Source organism: Lates calcarifer, unplaced genomic scaffold (genome assembly GCF_001640805.2).
Source record: "Lates calcarifer isolate ASB-BC8 unplaced genomic scaffold, TLL_Latcal_v3 _unitig_9_quiver_868, whole genome shotgun sequence".
Classification (NCBI taxonomy): domain Eukaryota; kingdom Metazoa; phylum Chordata; class Actinopteri; family Centropomidae; genus Lates; species Lates calcarifer.
In genome coordinates, this window is record NW_026118146.1 from 1 (window position 1) to 18095 (window position 18095).

The 18095-nt window shown below is 37.0% G+C and overlaps 8 gene segments (V, D, J or C); all 8 read left to right on the top strand.

Annotated features, from left to right (window-relative positions):
• The first annotated feature begins 888 nt into the window (after nt 1-888).
• On the top strand, nt 889-1419 carry LOC127142213 (immunoglobulin heavy variable 3-48-like). The segment is given in 2 exon segments: nt 889-1004; nt 1092-1419. Coding segments are annotated over 2 exon segments (360 nt in total).
• A 777-nt stretch (nt 1420-2196) lies between these two features.
• On the top strand, nt 2197-2892 carry LOC108880999 (probable non-functional immunoglobulin heavy variable 3-38-3). The segment is given in 2 exon segments: nt 2197-2336; nt 2425-2892. Coding segments are annotated over 2 exon segments (348 nt in total).
• A 2794-nt stretch (nt 2893-5686) lies between these two features.
• LOC127142210 (Ig heavy chain V region 5A-like) lies at nt 5687-6222 on the top strand. The segment is given in 2 exon segments: nt 5687-5746; nt 5846-6222. Coding segments are annotated over 2 exon segments (405 nt in total).
• Nucleotides 6223-7274: 1052 nt separating this feature from the next.
• On the top strand, nt 7275-7978 carry LOC108880995 (immunoglobulin heavy variable 3-48-like). The segment is given in 3 exon segments: nt 7275-7380; nt 7462-7781; nt 7931-7978. Coding segments are annotated over 3 exon segments (417 nt in total).
• A 1219-nt stretch (nt 7979-9197) lies between these two features.
• LOC127138971 (Ig heavy chain V region 5A-like) lies at nt 9198-9962 on the top strand. The segment is given in 2 exon segments: nt 9198-9327; nt 9539-9962. Coding segments are annotated over 2 exon segments (351 nt in total).
• A 789-nt stretch (nt 9963-10751) lies between these two features.
• On the top strand, nt 10752-11302 carry LOC127142216 (immunoglobulin heavy variable 3-30-3-like). The segment is given in 2 exon segments: nt 10752-10856; nt 10944-11302. Coding segments are annotated over 2 exon segments (402 nt in total).
• A 680-nt stretch (nt 11303-11982) lies between these two features.
• LOC127142217 (Ig heavy chain V region 6.96-like) lies at nt 11983-12593 on the top strand. The segment is given in 2 exon segments: nt 11983-12129; nt 12214-12593. Coding segments are annotated over 2 exon segments (429 nt in total).
• A 4109-nt stretch (nt 12594-16702) lies between these two features.
• Nucleotides 16703-17260, top strand: LOC127142212 (immunoglobulin heavy variable 3-21-like). The segment is given in 2 exon segments: nt 16703-16797; nt 16880-17260. Coding segments are annotated over 2 exon segments (363 nt in total).
• The last annotated feature ends 835 nt before the right edge of the window (nt 17261-18095 follow it).

Genomic DNA, 18095 nt, shown 5'->3' on the forward strand with positions numbered 1-18095 from the left:
GGAGCCCTCAGACCACTAATGATTTCACACCAGTTCACTGAGATAAACTGTCTTTGAATTCACTGTGTTTAGCACCAAAAATATGGAAATAAAATTTAAAATGATTCTTGATATTAATGAGACATACATTGAATCTGATTTCAAATTGTTTATAATTTCATAAATCATTGAATCTGTACAGTTTCATAAAATTAATTTTTTCATGAAGTGTTTACAATAACACAAATGTACAATTTACTTTCATCACTAACAAAGCCAGATACAATTATGACACATCATCTTAATAAATGATGGAAGAAAAAAAACACGATTTTAAAAGCAATGTAATGAGACATTATCTAAATCATAACAGCATGAACAACTTCACTCTTCTTTAACAAAACTCACTGTGATAGCAATAAACTAAAATGCAAGATAAATACTGACTTTATGATTCAATGTAACTGCACTGTCTCCTTCAATTAGTTTTGTTTTTAAACTTAAATAATTATTCACTTTCATTCTTCTGGGGTTTTTTTCCCCTGATTTGTTGAAAACTGCGTGACTTTTCAGGACTTTGAGAGAAAAATCATAATCAGCGAGTAATCAAAGAAATCAGCAAGTTTTTTTTTTGTTTGTTTAACGTGCTCCCTTTTGAGGTAAATAAAAATTGCGGAATAACTGTAAAATCTGATACAGATTGTGATTAACAATGAAGGAAAAAACTATTTAAGTAAGCAAATATTAGTTTTTCAATCAATTGTACAAATTGTATTGAAACATTCGAGAGGGACTCCTGGACGAATGCCAATAAACATATACATTTATTCTCCAGTTTCACCAAACAGTAACTAAGATCCAAATTAAATCCAGTTACATACTGTGAGGAGGAGTCAATGCAAAACTCAGATGTCTTCCACCTCTACTTATCTGAATGCAGAGAGGATGACAGAGAACAGTGGACACACAGTTTAACATGATGGACTATAGGACAGGACTGCTGCTTTTAACTCTCTGCTGGGCAGGTGAAGATTTACACTGATCTAAATTTTGCAGCATTTATCAGTATCATCAGCCTATTTCACATGATACTTTTTTTTACCCTCTTTCAGGTGTTGATGGTCAGACTCTGACAGAATCTGAACCAGTGGTTAAAAGGCCTGGAGAATCCCACACACTGACGTGTACATATTCTGGGTTTGGTGGTAATTACAATAAAGCTTGGATCAGACAGGTTCCTGGAAAAGGACTGGAGTGGATCACTTATATCAGTGGTAGTGGTAGCAGCAAGCACTACTCTCAGTCAGTCCAAGGCCGGTTTACCATCTCCAGAGACAACAGCAGACAGCAGGTGTATCTGCAGATGAACAGTCTGAAGACTGAAGATTCTGCTGTTTATTATTGTGCTCGAGAGTCACAGTGACTGGAGTTGGTTGAGCAGCTGTACAAAATCCTATAGTACTCATCAGACCCCCATTCCCCATTGCCTCATATGATTGATGTCCTCACTTTTAAGAAATCTCTCTTCATACTCAAGTATACTTTTAGAGCCAGTGAAATTTTTGTTGGGATTTAAAGCTACATTTGGAAAAGAAACATCCCTTGAGTGATTTATTAAAAAATACTTCTCAATTAATAAAGTCACAAAGCTACAGACACCAAGTGCATTGTTAAGTGTTTTTGATTAAAATGAAATTAGAGCTTTTTTCCATCTGCAGTCCTTCCTGCAGAAACTGTCAATCAATCAAGACTGTGAATCATTTTTGCCTGCTGGGGTGATTAATGTTTTGCTTTTATTTAAAACAATTCATATAAATAATAATAATGATAATACAAATCTGTGAAGCAATGTAAAGCTCATCTTTTGCAGTATTAGCTCACTATTCAGCTTGAATTTATACGAAAAGAGTAAGAGCAGATTTGCACATTAAGAATAGTGATAATGATCCTTATTATTTGCAGTTTTACAAAAATGTATGTAATGGTTTATAATAGAAGCCTTGTTAATGCAGTACATTTAAGCATTAATATTTTACATCAAAGGTAAAGTTGTTTGTTGTTCCATTAACTGTAAAAGGTCAGTGAGCAGTGTAATCAAAATATGTATTAAACAGAGGTGATTTTCCAGGTAGATTTTCACTCTGCAGATATAATAACTCTGAGCAGACTCTTCTATTGGCTCCAGTCAGACCAACACTGATGCTTCATATATTTGATTCTATGCAAACTCAGTGACCTTCCTTGTTACTCAGCTATAAAAACTTCACATCAGACTGTCAGTGGAGTTCACAGCACGTCAGTTTCACCATCAAGCATGTTTTCTGTAGCTCTGCTGCTGCTGTTGGCAGCTGGATCCTGTGAGTCTCTCTGGATTTGTCAGAGTCAACATTTCTTCTTTTGTTGTATAACTTGATCATTGATAAGAGAATGTTTTTTTTTAAACAGGTGTGAAGTGTGAACAGTTGACACAGCCAGCCTCTGTGACTGTGCAGCCAGGTCAACGTCTGACCATCACCTGTCAGGTCTCTTATTCTGTTAGTGGCTACTACACAGGTTGGATCAGACAGCCTGCAGGGAAAGGACTGGAGTGGATTGGAAGTGCAGCTGGATCCACCACATACTACAAAGATTCACTAAAGAACAAGTTCAGTATCACCACAGACTCTTCCAGCAACACAGTGACTCTAAATGGACAGAATGTGCAGCCTGAAGACACTGCTGTGTATTACTGTGCCAGAGATACACAATAACACAAACCATCTGTAGACCTGAACAAAAACCCCTCAGTGTCTGAACACTTGTAACATGAAGCCACCAGAGGAGGAGCCCTCAGACCACTAATGATTTCACACCAGTTCACTGAGATAAACTGTCTTTGAATAGAATATAATTCATAGAGAATGTGGAGATAATATAAAATAGATTTGTAATTGTAATAGTCATACAAGATTTCAGATTCTTGCCAAGATAATGCAAATGTTACCTGATTTTTAAATAAAATTAGATTACAATGAGTGAGAGTTCATGTATTTTTTAAAAATCACTATAATCAATACATTGTCTCGCAGGAGGACCATGTAGTGTAATTTGTTTTAATAAACTGGCAATTTGGGGTTAACAGCAGAAGAGTTTTAAAAATCCAAATCAGAAAATCATAATGTTTATCAAAATGTTGTGTTTTTGGATGTGGCTTTATATCACACATGGATAGACAGTAAGTTAGATCAAAAATGAATACACAAAATAAATGATAGGATTCAACAGACATTATATGGGTTGGCCACTCCCTCCTCATGACATCCTGATGCAAATCTTCAGTCTGTGCAGTGTACTTCTGTCCTGCTGACTGGTCTTGTACTTTGTGTGGAGCATCAGAGGTCACATCTCCAGCCTCAGGATGATGAACACACTCACTCTTCTGCTGGTCGCTCTCTCTCTGCTCTGTGAGTTCTCCTGCTTCTTGATGTTTCATCTTTTATCAGACAACATTGACTGATGGTCAGTCAGTGATACCAGAAAACCTCCCAGATGACTGTCTCATTTTGTTCTGTGGTCTCTCTCTCCTTTCATCTCATCAGGTTGTACAGGTCAGAGAATGGAGTCCATTTCTTCCAGTTCAGTGGTGAAAAAGCCTGGGGAGACTCTCAGTCTCTCCTGCAGAGGATCTGGCTTCACATTTAGCTGCTGCAGTATGCACTGGGTCAGACAGCCTGTGGGAAAAGCACTGGAATGGATAGGCCGCATTTATAGCGATGCAAGTAGAACTGATTATTCCAGCAGTGTTCAAGGAAGAATAGAAATCACCAGAGATAACAGCAACAGCATGGTGCATCTGAGACTGTCCAACTTAAAGCCAGAGGACTCTGCTGTGTATTACTGTGCCAAACACACACACTGGTTAAAGTGAGCAGAGAGGCTGTACAAAAACTCCATTTTTTTTTCTTTTTCTACAAAGACCTACAGGTGGCAGTAACCAGATGACACTATCTAAGGAGAGTATTACTGTGCCTTTTAACAGGGACACATGCAGCACTCTACCAAAGCAACAGCTGATATTGTGGTTTTTGACTTCCTGATTGTTAGTGTTGCAGTTAACGTGTGCTTTTTCTGACAACAGTAATGTTTAATAATGTTGTCATTATGGATTTCTTTTCAGGATGTGCTAAGAATTTACAACATTTGGACATTTTTGCATGATACACCCAGCTAACCAAATGCCACCAAGTGGAATAAATAAATACATCAATGATGAATATCAAGGAAACTCTCCTTATAATTATAAATCTGAATTGTAATCAGATAACACAGATGTACACAGTAGACTGGGTAGAGAGAATTGATAGACATTTGAGACAATTACAATGATTAGACCTTTCTCATCCTGTAACTGGGTTGAGACGAGTTAAAAAATTACTTAGGAAGAAACATCCTGATACATAAATATAACATGAGTATATTCACAAATAAGCTGTTTATATTTGAGTACATGAGTGTATGGAAAACACTGTTCTAAATATTAACCTAGGATAAAAACAAAAAGAAAGGAGTGATAAAATAAATAAACTGCCACATTTTAAAGTAAATTCTCATTTTCATCCAGTCTAAGAAACCCAGTGTATCCCACTGACTCATTTTAAGATGGATCCCCATTATTACACATGTCTCAGCTGTCTTTTTGACTTTGCCTTTGACTTATACTGTATGGGCATTTCTTTACAAACTATAATAAATAAATACCATCAGCATTTTAAAATTTTATATCTCTTTTCACATCAAAGAGATGGCAGTGTCTTTTAACATTGTCCATGTTTGTGCAGAACATAGGTTTTTATGACATTTATGTTCTGAGAAGTGCAATGTTTTCCTAAATGCAGCCAGAGAAGTCAGGAATTCACCGCCAATGACAAATGATTACTCAGTCAGATTGAGTTGGCTGCACTTCTTGAGGAAGCTCAGCAGCAACACAAGTATATTATGGAGTGTTTCATCAGATTAAAAGTGAGTCAACTCATAATATCTCCCTGTAGCTGCATGTATGTGGTCTGCTGATGGCCACACAGATTGTGAAGCATAACTTGTATCATTGTTAGACACTAGGTGATTTTATAATGTACTGTAGAAGCACTAAAAAATGGATCATACTGAGAACACAGTCCTCTCAGTATGTATCGTACTGTACTTGCAGTGATGTTGATGAGTTGTTTTTGTTTGTTTTTACCCTGCTTGTAGTTTAGTCAAATTAGTTAAGTGAAATCATTTCATTAAGGGAAATCACAAAAAATATGCCCCTCAAAGCAATTGGCATTAAGTATTATGTAAATGTAGAAACAAAAAATCTGTGAAGCCTTGATTTAAAATATGTAATAGAAGTGTTTTGATTTTATGTATTTACTCAGTTCATCTTTCTTGTCATGCAGGAGCAGATTTCTTAAATCACCAGTTGCTGTTCACTAAATTGTATGCGGGCATTATATTTTTTATGGTATGCTCATATGTTTGAAGTAAGTATGTTGATAGTAACAAAAAAGAAATACAAAAATCTGTACGGAAAACAGCTCACATCATATTTAAAATATTGGGGAAAAACAGACTCTTCTATTGGCTCCAGTCAGACCAACACTGATGCTTCATATATTTGATTCTATGCAAATTCAGTGACCTTCCTTGTTACTCAGCTATAAAAACACATCAGTCTCACCATCAACATCAGTTTCACCATCAACCATGTTTTCTGTAGCTCTGCTGCTGCTGTTGGCAGCTGGATCCTGTGAGTCTCTCTGGATTTATCATAGTCAACATTTCTTCTATTGCTATGTAACTTGAGAATTTATCACAAAACATTTTCTTCATTTTTTTTTTTTTACAGGTGTGAAGTGTGTACAGTTGACACAGCCAGCCTCTGTGACTGTGCAGCCAGGTCAACGTCTGACCATCACCTGTCAGGTCTCTTATTCTGTTAGCAGCTACCGGACAGCTTGGATCAGACAGCCTGCAGGGAAAGGCCTGGAGTGGATTGGTAGCGCACGTGTTGGATACACCACATACTACAAAGATTCACTAAAGAACAAGTTCAGTATTGACATAGACTCTTCCAGCAACACAGCGACTCTAAATGGACAGAATGTGCAGCCTGAAGACACTGCTGTGTATTACTGTGCCAGATACACACAACAGCACAAACCATCTGTAGACCTGAACAAAAACCCCTCAGTGCCTGAACACTTGTAACATGAAGCGACCAGAGGAGGAGCCCTCAGACCACTAATGATTTCACACCAGTTCACTGTTGAGGAGAGAAACAGTCTTTGAACAATCAGCAATAAAAAAGGCAATAGAAAATTGTATGATGTAATATAATGTACAGTAATAATAACATTGGGGAAGCAGTTTTCAAAAATAACAGACTGATATCAGCTGATGACTGTGCACATTCCACTGTTACCTAAAAGACAAATTAATTTTGCAGCTTCTTTTCATTTTGAGTTTGACCTATATGCATACTTTTTTCTTCACTCAATTGCTGTTTGATAATAACAATCGAACGAGCTGTACTGTGTGTTTCCTCGGTGGGAAGTGAAATGTGTGTGTCTCAGTGAGAGGACAGAAGAGCTCACATCAGTTCAGCTTCACCATCAACCATGTTCTCTATAGCTCTGATACTGCTGCTGGCAGCTGGATCCTGTGAGGATCAGATACTTTATCTAATGAACTGTACTTTACAATAAAATTGTGCCATGAGATTTTAGATGTCCTATTCTACAGGCAGTGATTGATTTTTATTCATATATATATGAAGATACCAATTTATTAAGATGGGTAAAAACAAACCGAAACAAAAACAAGTATAATGTCATTTATACATCCACAAAGATTAGATTTTGTTGGAGGATACAATTTAAACTTATAGTCAGTTTCAGATTCTAAAAGCAAAATCACTTCTATAAATTACTGTTGTTAAAGTCCAGCACACAAAACACCAAACACTATCTTGTCTATGAGCACAAGTGAATACAAAACATTTATCTCCCAAATGTTCTAATCTTACTTCAGAGAAGATGAAAAACTTTCAAACTTTACTCAAGGTAACAGTGTTTTTTTTCACTGAACAATCTATTTTTGTTGACAAACATGGCTATATAACATAACATAACATATATATAACATAACATAACAGATTTTGTTTGTTGTACTTCTGGATTTTTCATTATCAAAAAATCAACAAATAAGATGATGGATTGAATCTAACTTTCTCCTCCCTGTGAGGAGGAGTCAATGCAAAACTCAGATGTCTTCCACCTCTACTTATCTGACTGCAGAGAGGATGACAGAGAACAGTGGACACACAGTTTAACATGATGGACTATAGGACAGGACTGCTGCTTTTAACTCTCTGCTGGGCAGGTGAAGACTTTAACTGATGTTGATCTGACATGTCTTTGAGCTAGCCAACACATGACTTGCATTTCTTCTTTGGTTTGACAGGTGTTGATGGTCAGAATCTGAAGGAATCTGAACCCGTGGCTAAAAGGCCTGGAGAATCCCACAGACTGACCTGTACAGCCTCTGGAATCATATGGCTCACATTCAGCAGCTATGCTATGGCTTGGATCAGACAGGCCCCTGGAAAAGGACTGGAGTGGATCGCTTATATTGACACCTCTAGTTCTCCTATCTATTACTCCCAGTCAGTCCAGGGTAGATTCACCATCTCCAGAGATGACTCCAGTGCCCACGTCTATCTACAGATGAACAGTTTGAAGACTGAGGACACAGCAGTGTATTACTGTGCCAGAAGACACACAGTCAGAGACAGTAATAGGAGAGTCATACAAAAACTACCTCCTCTTTTTTACCACCACCACTGGGAATATGAGCAGGGGTTAATACTTTTTCTTACAGGCACATTTTAGAGTTTGTCATGAACATCAATGTATCTGAAATTTTCATTTAGGTTCTCACACACTCCAACATGAAGCAGAGCCTTCCAGAAATTAATTAGTGATTTCACTCTGCACAAACAATATCAATGAACAAAGCACTTTAAGTGTACATAGTATAAATAAATGTTGATGCAATTTGAGTTTGCCTCCTAAAAATTACCTTTCTATACACTTAACCTGTAACAGCAAATACTTTTTGAAGGAAACTTAACTGTGACTGGATTTCAATAAACAAATTCTCATTATATGTTTTTTATATAAACATAATAAGGAAATGTTGTTCATTTATGTATCTGAAAATTCACAAATACATTGATATTGAACATATCAGTAAAATCTTCATAGATAACATATTTGTTTTCTGTACAATATGCAGTAGTACACTAAATTATCATGCAAGAATTTAGTGGAACCAACTAATTTTTCAGATAAAACAACCAAAGGCAGCACAACAATCTGGTTGTTAAAATCTTAGCCCAAGTATGAAATGAAATAAAGGCAATTCTACCAATTCTACAACCAAAAAAATATTTCTGTAAATTAGACTAATGTCTGTAAAATATGTGGAATCTGAGAGTAAAATATTATGCTGTACTTTCTCTTATGAAATCACTAGAGGGCAGTCAGTGTCAAATTTCTCTTTCTGTTGCTAAAAGGAGACGCTCAGATCTGGTGTTCTCACTGATCTCTACCGTCTGACACTTGAACCCTGAACCCTGGATTAATCAAACTGTTTCTTCCATGAAAAACAAAAAAGGCAAACAAGAATTATACAACAACACTGCGTGATATTCTAGTATTTATTTTAGTAGTAAAGTCTTTTATTTAAATGTGGTGTTAACATGATCCTGGCTGCTGTCACTACTTCTTTGTACAGTAAACAAATAAGTGACTTCGTAAATGGATAAGAAAATGCTATGTTCAAATGTTTGAATTAATGTATCCGAGACTGGAGTAAACCAATTTTGTCAGGAAAGCAGCACAAAAAAGTGAAACAAAATAAATAAATAAAATAAAATAAGAAAATGAACAGATTGTCAAGTACTGTAAGTAACTTACTGGTAGATGTTTTCTATTATTCATGGTGAAGATTTCCCTTACCTTAATGTTGACATTAACATTGAGAATAGTAACAATTTTCCTAATCCATCACATTGTTTGCAATTAAACTAGAATGTGATGAATGTAACCAAGAATTTGGTTTCAAAGCAACACACTTTGGTATAAATAGTTTACAGCAAAAGCAGAGAAGTTAACAGTTGCTTGATTGTATGCAAACTCAGTGACCTTCCTTGTTACTCAGCTATAAAAACTTCACATCAGACTGTCAGTGGAGTTCACAGCACGTCAGTTTCACCATCAACCATGTTTTCTGTAGCTCTGCTGCTGCTGTTGGCAGCTGGATCCTGTGAGTCTCTCTGGATTTATAATAGTCAACATTTCTTCTTTTGAAGAAGAAAAAAGACAAACAAAACATTATAACAAAACATTTTCTTTCTTTTTTTTTTTTTACAGGTGTGAAGTGTGAACAGTTGACACAGCCAGCCTCTGTGACTGTGCAGCCAGGTTAACTTGAGAATTTATCACAAAACATTTTCTTCATTTTTTTTTTTTTACAGGTGTGAAGTGTGAACAGTTGACACAGCCAGCCTCTGTGACTGTGCAGCCAGGTCAACATCTGACCATCACCTGTCAGGTCTCTTATTCACTTAGCAGCTACTGGACAGGTTGGATCAGACAGCCTGCAGGGAAAGGACTGGAGTGGATTGGATATGGATGTGCTGGATGCACCTCAATCTACAAAGATTCCCTCAAGAACAAGTTCAGTATCAGTGCAGAGTCTTCAAGCAGCACAGTGACTCTAAATGGACAGAATGTGCAGCCTGAAGACACTGCTGTGTATTACTGTGCCAGATACACACAATAACACAAACCATCTGTAGACCTGAACAAAAACCCCTCAGTGCCTGAACACTTGTAACATGAAGCCACCAGAGGAGGAGCCCTCAGACCACTAATGATTTCACACCAGTTCACTGTTGAAGAGAGAAACAGTCTGGAGATGTTTAGCTGGAAAGACATCAAAAGAACATAGCATGATGTTTTATAATATGCAATAATGATAATAATATAATTAAGTCTGAGAAAGGACAGCGGTGATCAATGATGTGGAGATTGATAATAACAGTCTAGTTAACATAAGCTTTTACAGAAAAAGTAAACTGAATTTTAGATATTTTCTGTGTGGAGATAAAAACCAAATATCAAAAAGGTTTTTCATCTTCAATGACACAATAGTAACATAGTAATCACTATCTTCTTTTAATTGCAGGGAAATGTCCATAAAAATAGTACTACTACAACAAACCAGCACAGGCAAACAGTCAGGTATGAACTATAATGAATCCTAATTGATCAAGATTGTTTTTATTTCTCACACAACCACGGACAGAAAAAGGTAAAATATGTTCATTAATCCAAAAAGAAACTCGAGCTAAAGATGTTTAATGCATATTATCACAATCAATGCAGTCCTTCATGTTAATCGCATTAAGAATAGTGGTAATGATCCATATTCCTGTTTACAACTATACTAGAATTCACAAACATTTATAGCAGTTTACTCCAAAAGTAAATGTGCCAGCTGTTGTTGTTTACAGTGAGAGACATGTCACCATTGAGTATTTAGTGACATGAAGGTGATTTCCACACAGGGGTTCACTCTCAAGATATAATAACACTCAATAGACTCTTCTATTGGTTCCAGTCAGACCAAATGATGCTTCATATGTTTGATTGTATGCAAACTCAGTGACCTTCCTTGTTACTCAGCTATAAAAACTTCACATCAGACTGTCAGTGGAGTTCACAGCACGTCAGTTTCACCATCAAGCATGTTTTCTGTAGCTCTGCTGCTGCTGTTGGCAGCTGGATCCTGTGAGTCTCTCTGGATTTATCATAGTCAATATTTCTTCTTTTGTTGGATAACTTGATAACAAAGCTTTTTTGTCATTGTTTTTACAGATGTGAAGTGTGAACAGTTGACACAGCCAGCCTCTGTGACTGTGCAGCCAGGTCAACGTCTGACCATCACCTGTCAGGTCTCTTATTCTGTTAGCAGCTATGCTACACACTGGATCAGACAGCCTGCAGGGAAAGAACTGGAGTGGATTGGATATAGATCTACTGGAGGTTTTAACTACAAAGATTCACTAAAGAACAAGTTCAGTATCAGCTTAGACTCTTCCAGCAAAACATTGACTCTAAATGGACAGAATGTGCAGCCTGAAGACACTGCTGTGTATTACTGTGCCAGAGACACACAACAACACAAACCATCTGTAGACCTGAACAAAAACCCCTCAGTGTCTGACCACTTGTAACATGAAGCCACGAGAGGAGGAGCCCTCAGACCACTAATGACCTAGACCACCTAGTTCAGTGCAAAGGAGAAAAACAGTCTTTGAACATATTTAGCAGTGGAGATATTAAATGAATGTAAATAATATAATTGAGGCATTTTCCAAAAACAATGTTTATATGTATGAATATGAATTAATAACAGCATCATGTAAGCTGATAAGTACACTTATACCTATGTGATTAATGCATTATGCAGCTTCTCTTCATTTCTAGTTTGACCAACACAGTGTCATTAAGCGAATTAGCTTATTAATACACTCTTTATACTCACCATAATAATAATCAGATTAGCTTTACCGTGTGTTGCCTTATAAGGAAGTGAAGTGTGTGTGTGTCAGTGAGAGGACAGAAGAGCTCACATCAGTTCAGCTTCACCATCAACCATGTTCTCTGTAGCTCTGATACTGAATCCTGTGAGGACCAGATTAGCAATTAGCAATCTATCAATTAAAACTAATAAATTATTTTTCACGTGATGGCGACTGTGCCAATAATGAACAGCAACCAACTTATAAAATGTGTTTTGTCAACCTATTGAACAAAGTATACTGTAACATTCAACAGGTGACTAGTGCGCAATGAATTTTTATTCTCAAGTTTCACCAAAAAGTAACTGAGATCCAAGTCAAATTTAGTTCAACACTGTGAGGAGGAGTCAATGCAAAACTCAGATGTCTTCCACCTCTACTTATCTGACTGCAGAGAGGATGACAGAGAACAGTGGACACACAGTTTAACATGATGGACTATAGGACAGGACTGCTGCTTTTAACTCTCTGCTGGGCAGGTGAAGACTTTCACTGATCTTCATCTAACATTTTTCATTTGTGCCACCAATGTAACACATAAAATGAATTTCTTGTCTTGACAGGTGTCGATGGTCAGACTCTGACAGAATCTGAACCAGTGGTTAAAAGACCTGGAGAATCCCACAGACTGACCTGTACAGGCTCTGGATTCATATTCAGCAGCCTGTATCTAGCCTGGATTAGACAGGCTCCTGGAAAAGGACTGGAGTGGATCGCTTATATCAATACTGGTGGCGGCTACAAATCTTACTCTCAGTCAGTCTTAGGCCGGTTTGCCATCTCCAAGGACCACAGCAGAGAGCAGGTGTATCTGCAGATGAACAGTCTGAAGACTGAAGATTCTGCTGTTTATTATTGTGCCAGCCACAGTGACTGGAGTTGGTTGAGCAGCTGTACAAAATCCTGCTTTACTCATCTTCACTGGGTTGATAGACAGGAATAATGCAATATATGTTTGCTTTTAAATGAACACATACTTTTCCCAGTATTTCATAAAAGTATAAAAATATTCCCACAGTCAAATGATTATGTAAAAATTACCACAACAATAAAGCAGCTATTAATGTAACCGGGTGGTAAATATATCAAAGATATAATTTTCCATTTAGGTTTTAATTCTCAAAGTTAAATGGTTATTTTGTTATTTGTTGTTTTATTGCCAGTGTAACACTGTAAATGTAAAAATTAGATTGAAAGTGTGCTGGCACAGGCACTTTTTGGTGCGGACTTTGGTCACAAGGTGGAGGTATTGCGCATTGTTGCACCTGCCATGTGCATCAAAGTTTTACTTTCTGTTTACGTGCGAACAACCTGGATATTTGCAAAGTGGACGGTCCTAAGATCCAGTCGTGTAAAGTAGTAGGTAAATACACATATATCTTGTGGAATATCCCTGTACAAATATGTAGAAGACATTATCTGTTAATATTGTAACGAGATGGTATGATTTAGGCCCTACTGGAGTTCCTGTCCCAGCATTTTGGATGCATCGACCACTGTGACCAATTTTTATTTCAATTTCAAATGTTTTTTTTTTTGTTTTTCAAATGAAGTTGTGGATACTGGCCCCCGAAGAATCATTACACAAAAATAATAGGCATTAAGCATATAAATAATAAAAATGCATGTCTGTAATGATCAAAACACAACAGTCTAGTAACTGAAATCATGACTATGAAATGACAGGTACAAACGATTACATGTATCCACTTTTAGATGAGTCACAGTAGCTCATATATGTGTGGAATCTATGTTACAATGTGAGACTGAAAAATAATGTTGCAGTTTTTATATAAAAACGCTAGACACATCACACTGTATACATGATTTGGTTGTTGTGACAAGAGAGAAATGTAAATTTTCATCAATATGCAAATAAAGGTTCCTCATAAGGAAGTGAAGTATGTGTGTATCAGTGAGAGGACAGAAGAGCTCACATCAGTTCAGCTTCAACATCAACCATGTTCTCTGTAGCTCTGATACTGCTGCTGGCAGCTGGATCCCACAACTGATTCTCCTTATTAAATGAAAAGTTCCCTGTCATAAAACACCTGTTAACCTGCCTGCAGCCTGTAAAGAGTTGTGCCAGTATCATGTCATAAGTGATTTAAGGCCTGAAAACTCAACTCTCCACACATTGTGAATCATATCATCTAACAAAAGCATTTTGCAGCATTCAGACTTACAGGCTCAAGTTATACCTGACAATTATTATTGTGTCTTTTCATAATAATGAAAACAATGCCAGCCACGATGAAGGTTAGTAATAAATTCAGTCCCTGCTCCTGAGCACTTATGCAAATAAAGGTTCCTCATAAGGAAGCGAAGTGTGTGTGTCAGTGAGAGGACAGAAGAGCTCACATCAGTTCAGCTTCAACATCAACCATGTTCTCTGTAGCTCTGATACTGCTGCTGGCAGCTGGATCCTGTGAGGAGCTTTCAGTGGATTCACACTAATAAACACATTAGAAACACTGAATAGTCAGATGAATGATGGAGATAATGTTGATTTCTGTTTCCACAGGTGTGTACAGTATTGATCTCATCCAGCCAGAGTCAAAGGTTGTGCAGCCTGGACAGTCTTTGACCATCACCTGTCAGGTCTCTGGTTATTCTCTGACTGATAACAACTATGGGACAGGTTGGATCAGACAGCGTGAAGGAAAACTGATGGACTGGATTTTTTATATGTGGGGAGGTGGTAGCTTTTACCAAAATGATGCTCTGAAGAACAAGTTCAGCTACAACAGAGACACTTCTGCAAGAACAGTGACTATAACAGGACAGAATCTGCAGCCTGAGGACACAGCTGTTTATTACTGTGCACGTTACCCCACAGTGAAACAAACCACCAACAGACCTGCACAAAAACTCAGCAACACATGTGACTCAACCACAAACACATGTTCTAAATGTGAACAATAATTAAGATGGTACTCTCTAATTAATTGAATGTGAGTTTTCTCATCAGCTGCAAATTCACTTTGAATTTTCTACATGAAACTCCTAGAAATATTTATTCTCTTTATGACATAACATCCATCACAAACACACAGAGTAGTGCTGTTTCTATTATTAAAGCTTTATGTAATATTAAATTGACCATTTAATATTTACAATGACAAAGCATGGGTTACATTAATGGATCAAACTGAAAAAACATTTGATTAAACAATGAGCTTGGCTCATCACAGTCCAAAATACATTCAATGCATTGATTAATTTTATGATATGTTGAGATGAAAAACAAAAGCAGTTTTCATTAATGTTTGTAGATGTTGGTAATTATACAACTATTTTGGATTATTTATCTCAACTTTGACTAACTTATATAAACCTTGTCTGTAAATATGATTTCTGAACCAAAACTAACAAGGTAAGGTTTCATTAGAGGAAATGTGGGAGAAGTGGCTCAATTATCATAGATATTTTGCACAAATCAAATTAAATCAAATTAAAACATAACATTAAGTTTCTACTTTTGCTAAACTATAAACTAAAAACAGGTGTTGATGGTCAGACTCTGACAGAATCTGAACCAGTGGTTAAAAGGTCTGGAGAATCCCACAGACTGACCTGTACAGCCTCTGGATTCTCATTCAGCGGCTATTGGATGGGCTGGATCAGACAGGCTCCTGGAAAAGGACTGGAGTGGATTGCTTCTATCAGTGATGACAGTAGTAGCACTTACTACTCTCAGTCAGTCCAAGGCCGGTTTACCATCTCCAGAGACGACAGCAGACAGCAGGTGTATCTGCAGATGAAAAGTCTGAAGACTAAAGATTCTGCTGTTTATTATTGTGCTCGAGAGTCACAGTGTTGGTTGAGCAGCTGTACAAAATCCTATAGTACTCATCACTAGTGTGTTGAGGGGTAGGGACTCATGGGTGAGGGCCCAAATGCAGACACAGACCAGGCTTGGACTGTTCAGAAGGTTTATTTAACAAAACAGAAAATAAGTTGAAGCTTTCTGTCCAAATAAGGCACAGATAAAAATCCCAAAACATGACCAGGACACTCAGGAGGGGGGGCTCAGTAATTATATTTTTATTTAATCTTTCATTGTTTTTTTCATGGCCCCAAAACAATAACCATTAACCACAAAAATAAAATAAAATGTCTTACTGTAATGATCATACAACAGCATTCTGTGACTACATATATCCACTTTTAATCAAGTTACAGTAATATCTATACTCTAAGCCCAGATAAGTGGAATTTACTTTAAAAAACTGGTTGCCTTAAAAAAAAATGTAAGTAATGTAAGATGAAAACTTAAGTAGATCTAACTTTAAAAGCTTGAGAGCAAGGTGAACTGCTTTGCACAAAAACCCTGGACTCAGCTAGAGATTTATAATCACATCAAATCAAACATCATAATGTAATAATTGTATCAGCAGTGGCTGCAGCTCCATCTGTCAGTGTCAGTTCATTTCAGCAGACAGTGAGTAGATCTCAAGATGAAGAGCAGGAAGCCTGAAGAAGCTGCAGTGAATTCTTGTGCTTGTGTGTAAAGATGGTGAACGATTAATCCAACAGTAAGAAATTCTCTGTGGGATTTTTCAGCAAAAGACGTCTTTTCTCATCCTTACTGTTACACTGTCACACTGTCTCACATGACTGAAGTCGAATAACTCATCAGAGACATTTCAGTATCAGTGATAACTGATATAACTGAGCTATAAACTTACATTTAAGAAGAATTCTGAAAAAAGATTCCACACAAATCTTGCGCTCTCTATAACTTCTTTAAAACCATTTCTGAAAGAAGGTAAAAGTGTTTTTAAATTGGTAGCTAACTTAAGTTTCATGTTTCCAACACAAATTTATTTAATGTTGCATATATAGTGTATGGAGATAAATACTTTATATAGAAATATATAAACTTCACATCAGACTGTCAGTGGAGTTCATAGCATGTCAGTTTCACCATCAAACATGTTTTCTGTAGCTTTATTCTCAAGTTTCAGTAACTGAGATCCAAGTCAAATTAAGTTCAACCCTGTGAGGAGGAGTTAATGCAAAACTCAGATGTCTTCCACCTCTACTTATCTGACTGCAGAGAGGATGACAGAGAACAGTGGACACACAGTTTAACATGATGGACTATAGGACAGGACTGCTGCTTCTAACTCTCTGCTGGGCAGGTGAAGACTTTCACTGATCTGACATGTTTTCATTTGTGCCATTAATGTAACACGTGACATGCATTTCTTTTTCTCTTGACAGGTGTTGATGGTCAGACTTTGACAGAATCTGAACCAGTGGTTAAAAGACCAGGAGAATCCCACAGACTGACCTGTACAGTCTCTGGATTCACACTCAGCAGCTACCCTATGAACTGGGTCAGACAGGCTCCTGGAAAAGGACTGGAGTGGATTGCTTTTATACACACAGGCAGTTCTCATATCTATTACTCCCAGTCAGTCCAGGGTAGATTCACCATCTCCAGAGATGACTCCAGCAGTAAAGTCTATCTACAGATGAACAGTTTGAAGACTGAGGACACAGCAGTGTATTACTGTGCCAGACACACACAGTGAGAGACAGTAATAGGAGAGTCATACAAAAACTACTTCCTCTATTTTCCACCACCACTTGGAACATTCAGTTTCTTCACCTTTGCCTCTCTTGCAATATTAATTGTGATCAATGTCTATTTGATGAAAAATCAGATTAAATGTTTGAGTCTTACTTCAGTTCATTGAACTCAATGTAAAATTCAACTACATTTTCATAAAAACTACATTTAGCAAAAAAAAAAAAGAAAAAAAAAAGATAAAAATAAGAAATACAATATATTTTTCTGAATGTGATATACAATGTATACTGAATTGAAGAGCTCATTCTGACTGTTCTGACTGGATAAACACAAACTGAACAAAAAAGGGACCATATTTACTGGCTGATCAGACCACTGTGAAACAAAGGGATGATGCAGGTGAACACTACCAGCTAACCCAAAATAAAAGCTAATATAGTTAAAAGAAATAAATAAATAGAAGGGGTGTTTGGAATGGTTCAATTTGCCACTTCCTGTATTTAGCACCCCTGCTTTAGTGAGGTCATTGCAGCAACCTTGGCACTGGTCCCTCATTCCTGTTTACTGATGTGCATGAGGTTAAAAGACTGACAGAAACTAACTGATGAGAAAACTATAAGAGTAAACCACAAAGAAAAGGTGTGTGAGTGCAGGACACTTAACAACGTTAAAGTCACCTTAAGCCTTAAGCCACAGGTGCTGTTTTTTGAACCAGCTGCAGGTGATATAAGACTGACTGACTGACTCCTATACAGAGAGAAATGCAATAGTTGAGGTGAGAGGAAAATAACATTTTCAAAATTCAGCAAATAGTGAAATCAAAATATCACATGAAAAGCAGAAGCAATTTTCCAGGCAGATTTTCACTCTGCAGATATAACAACACTGAACAGACTCTTTTAT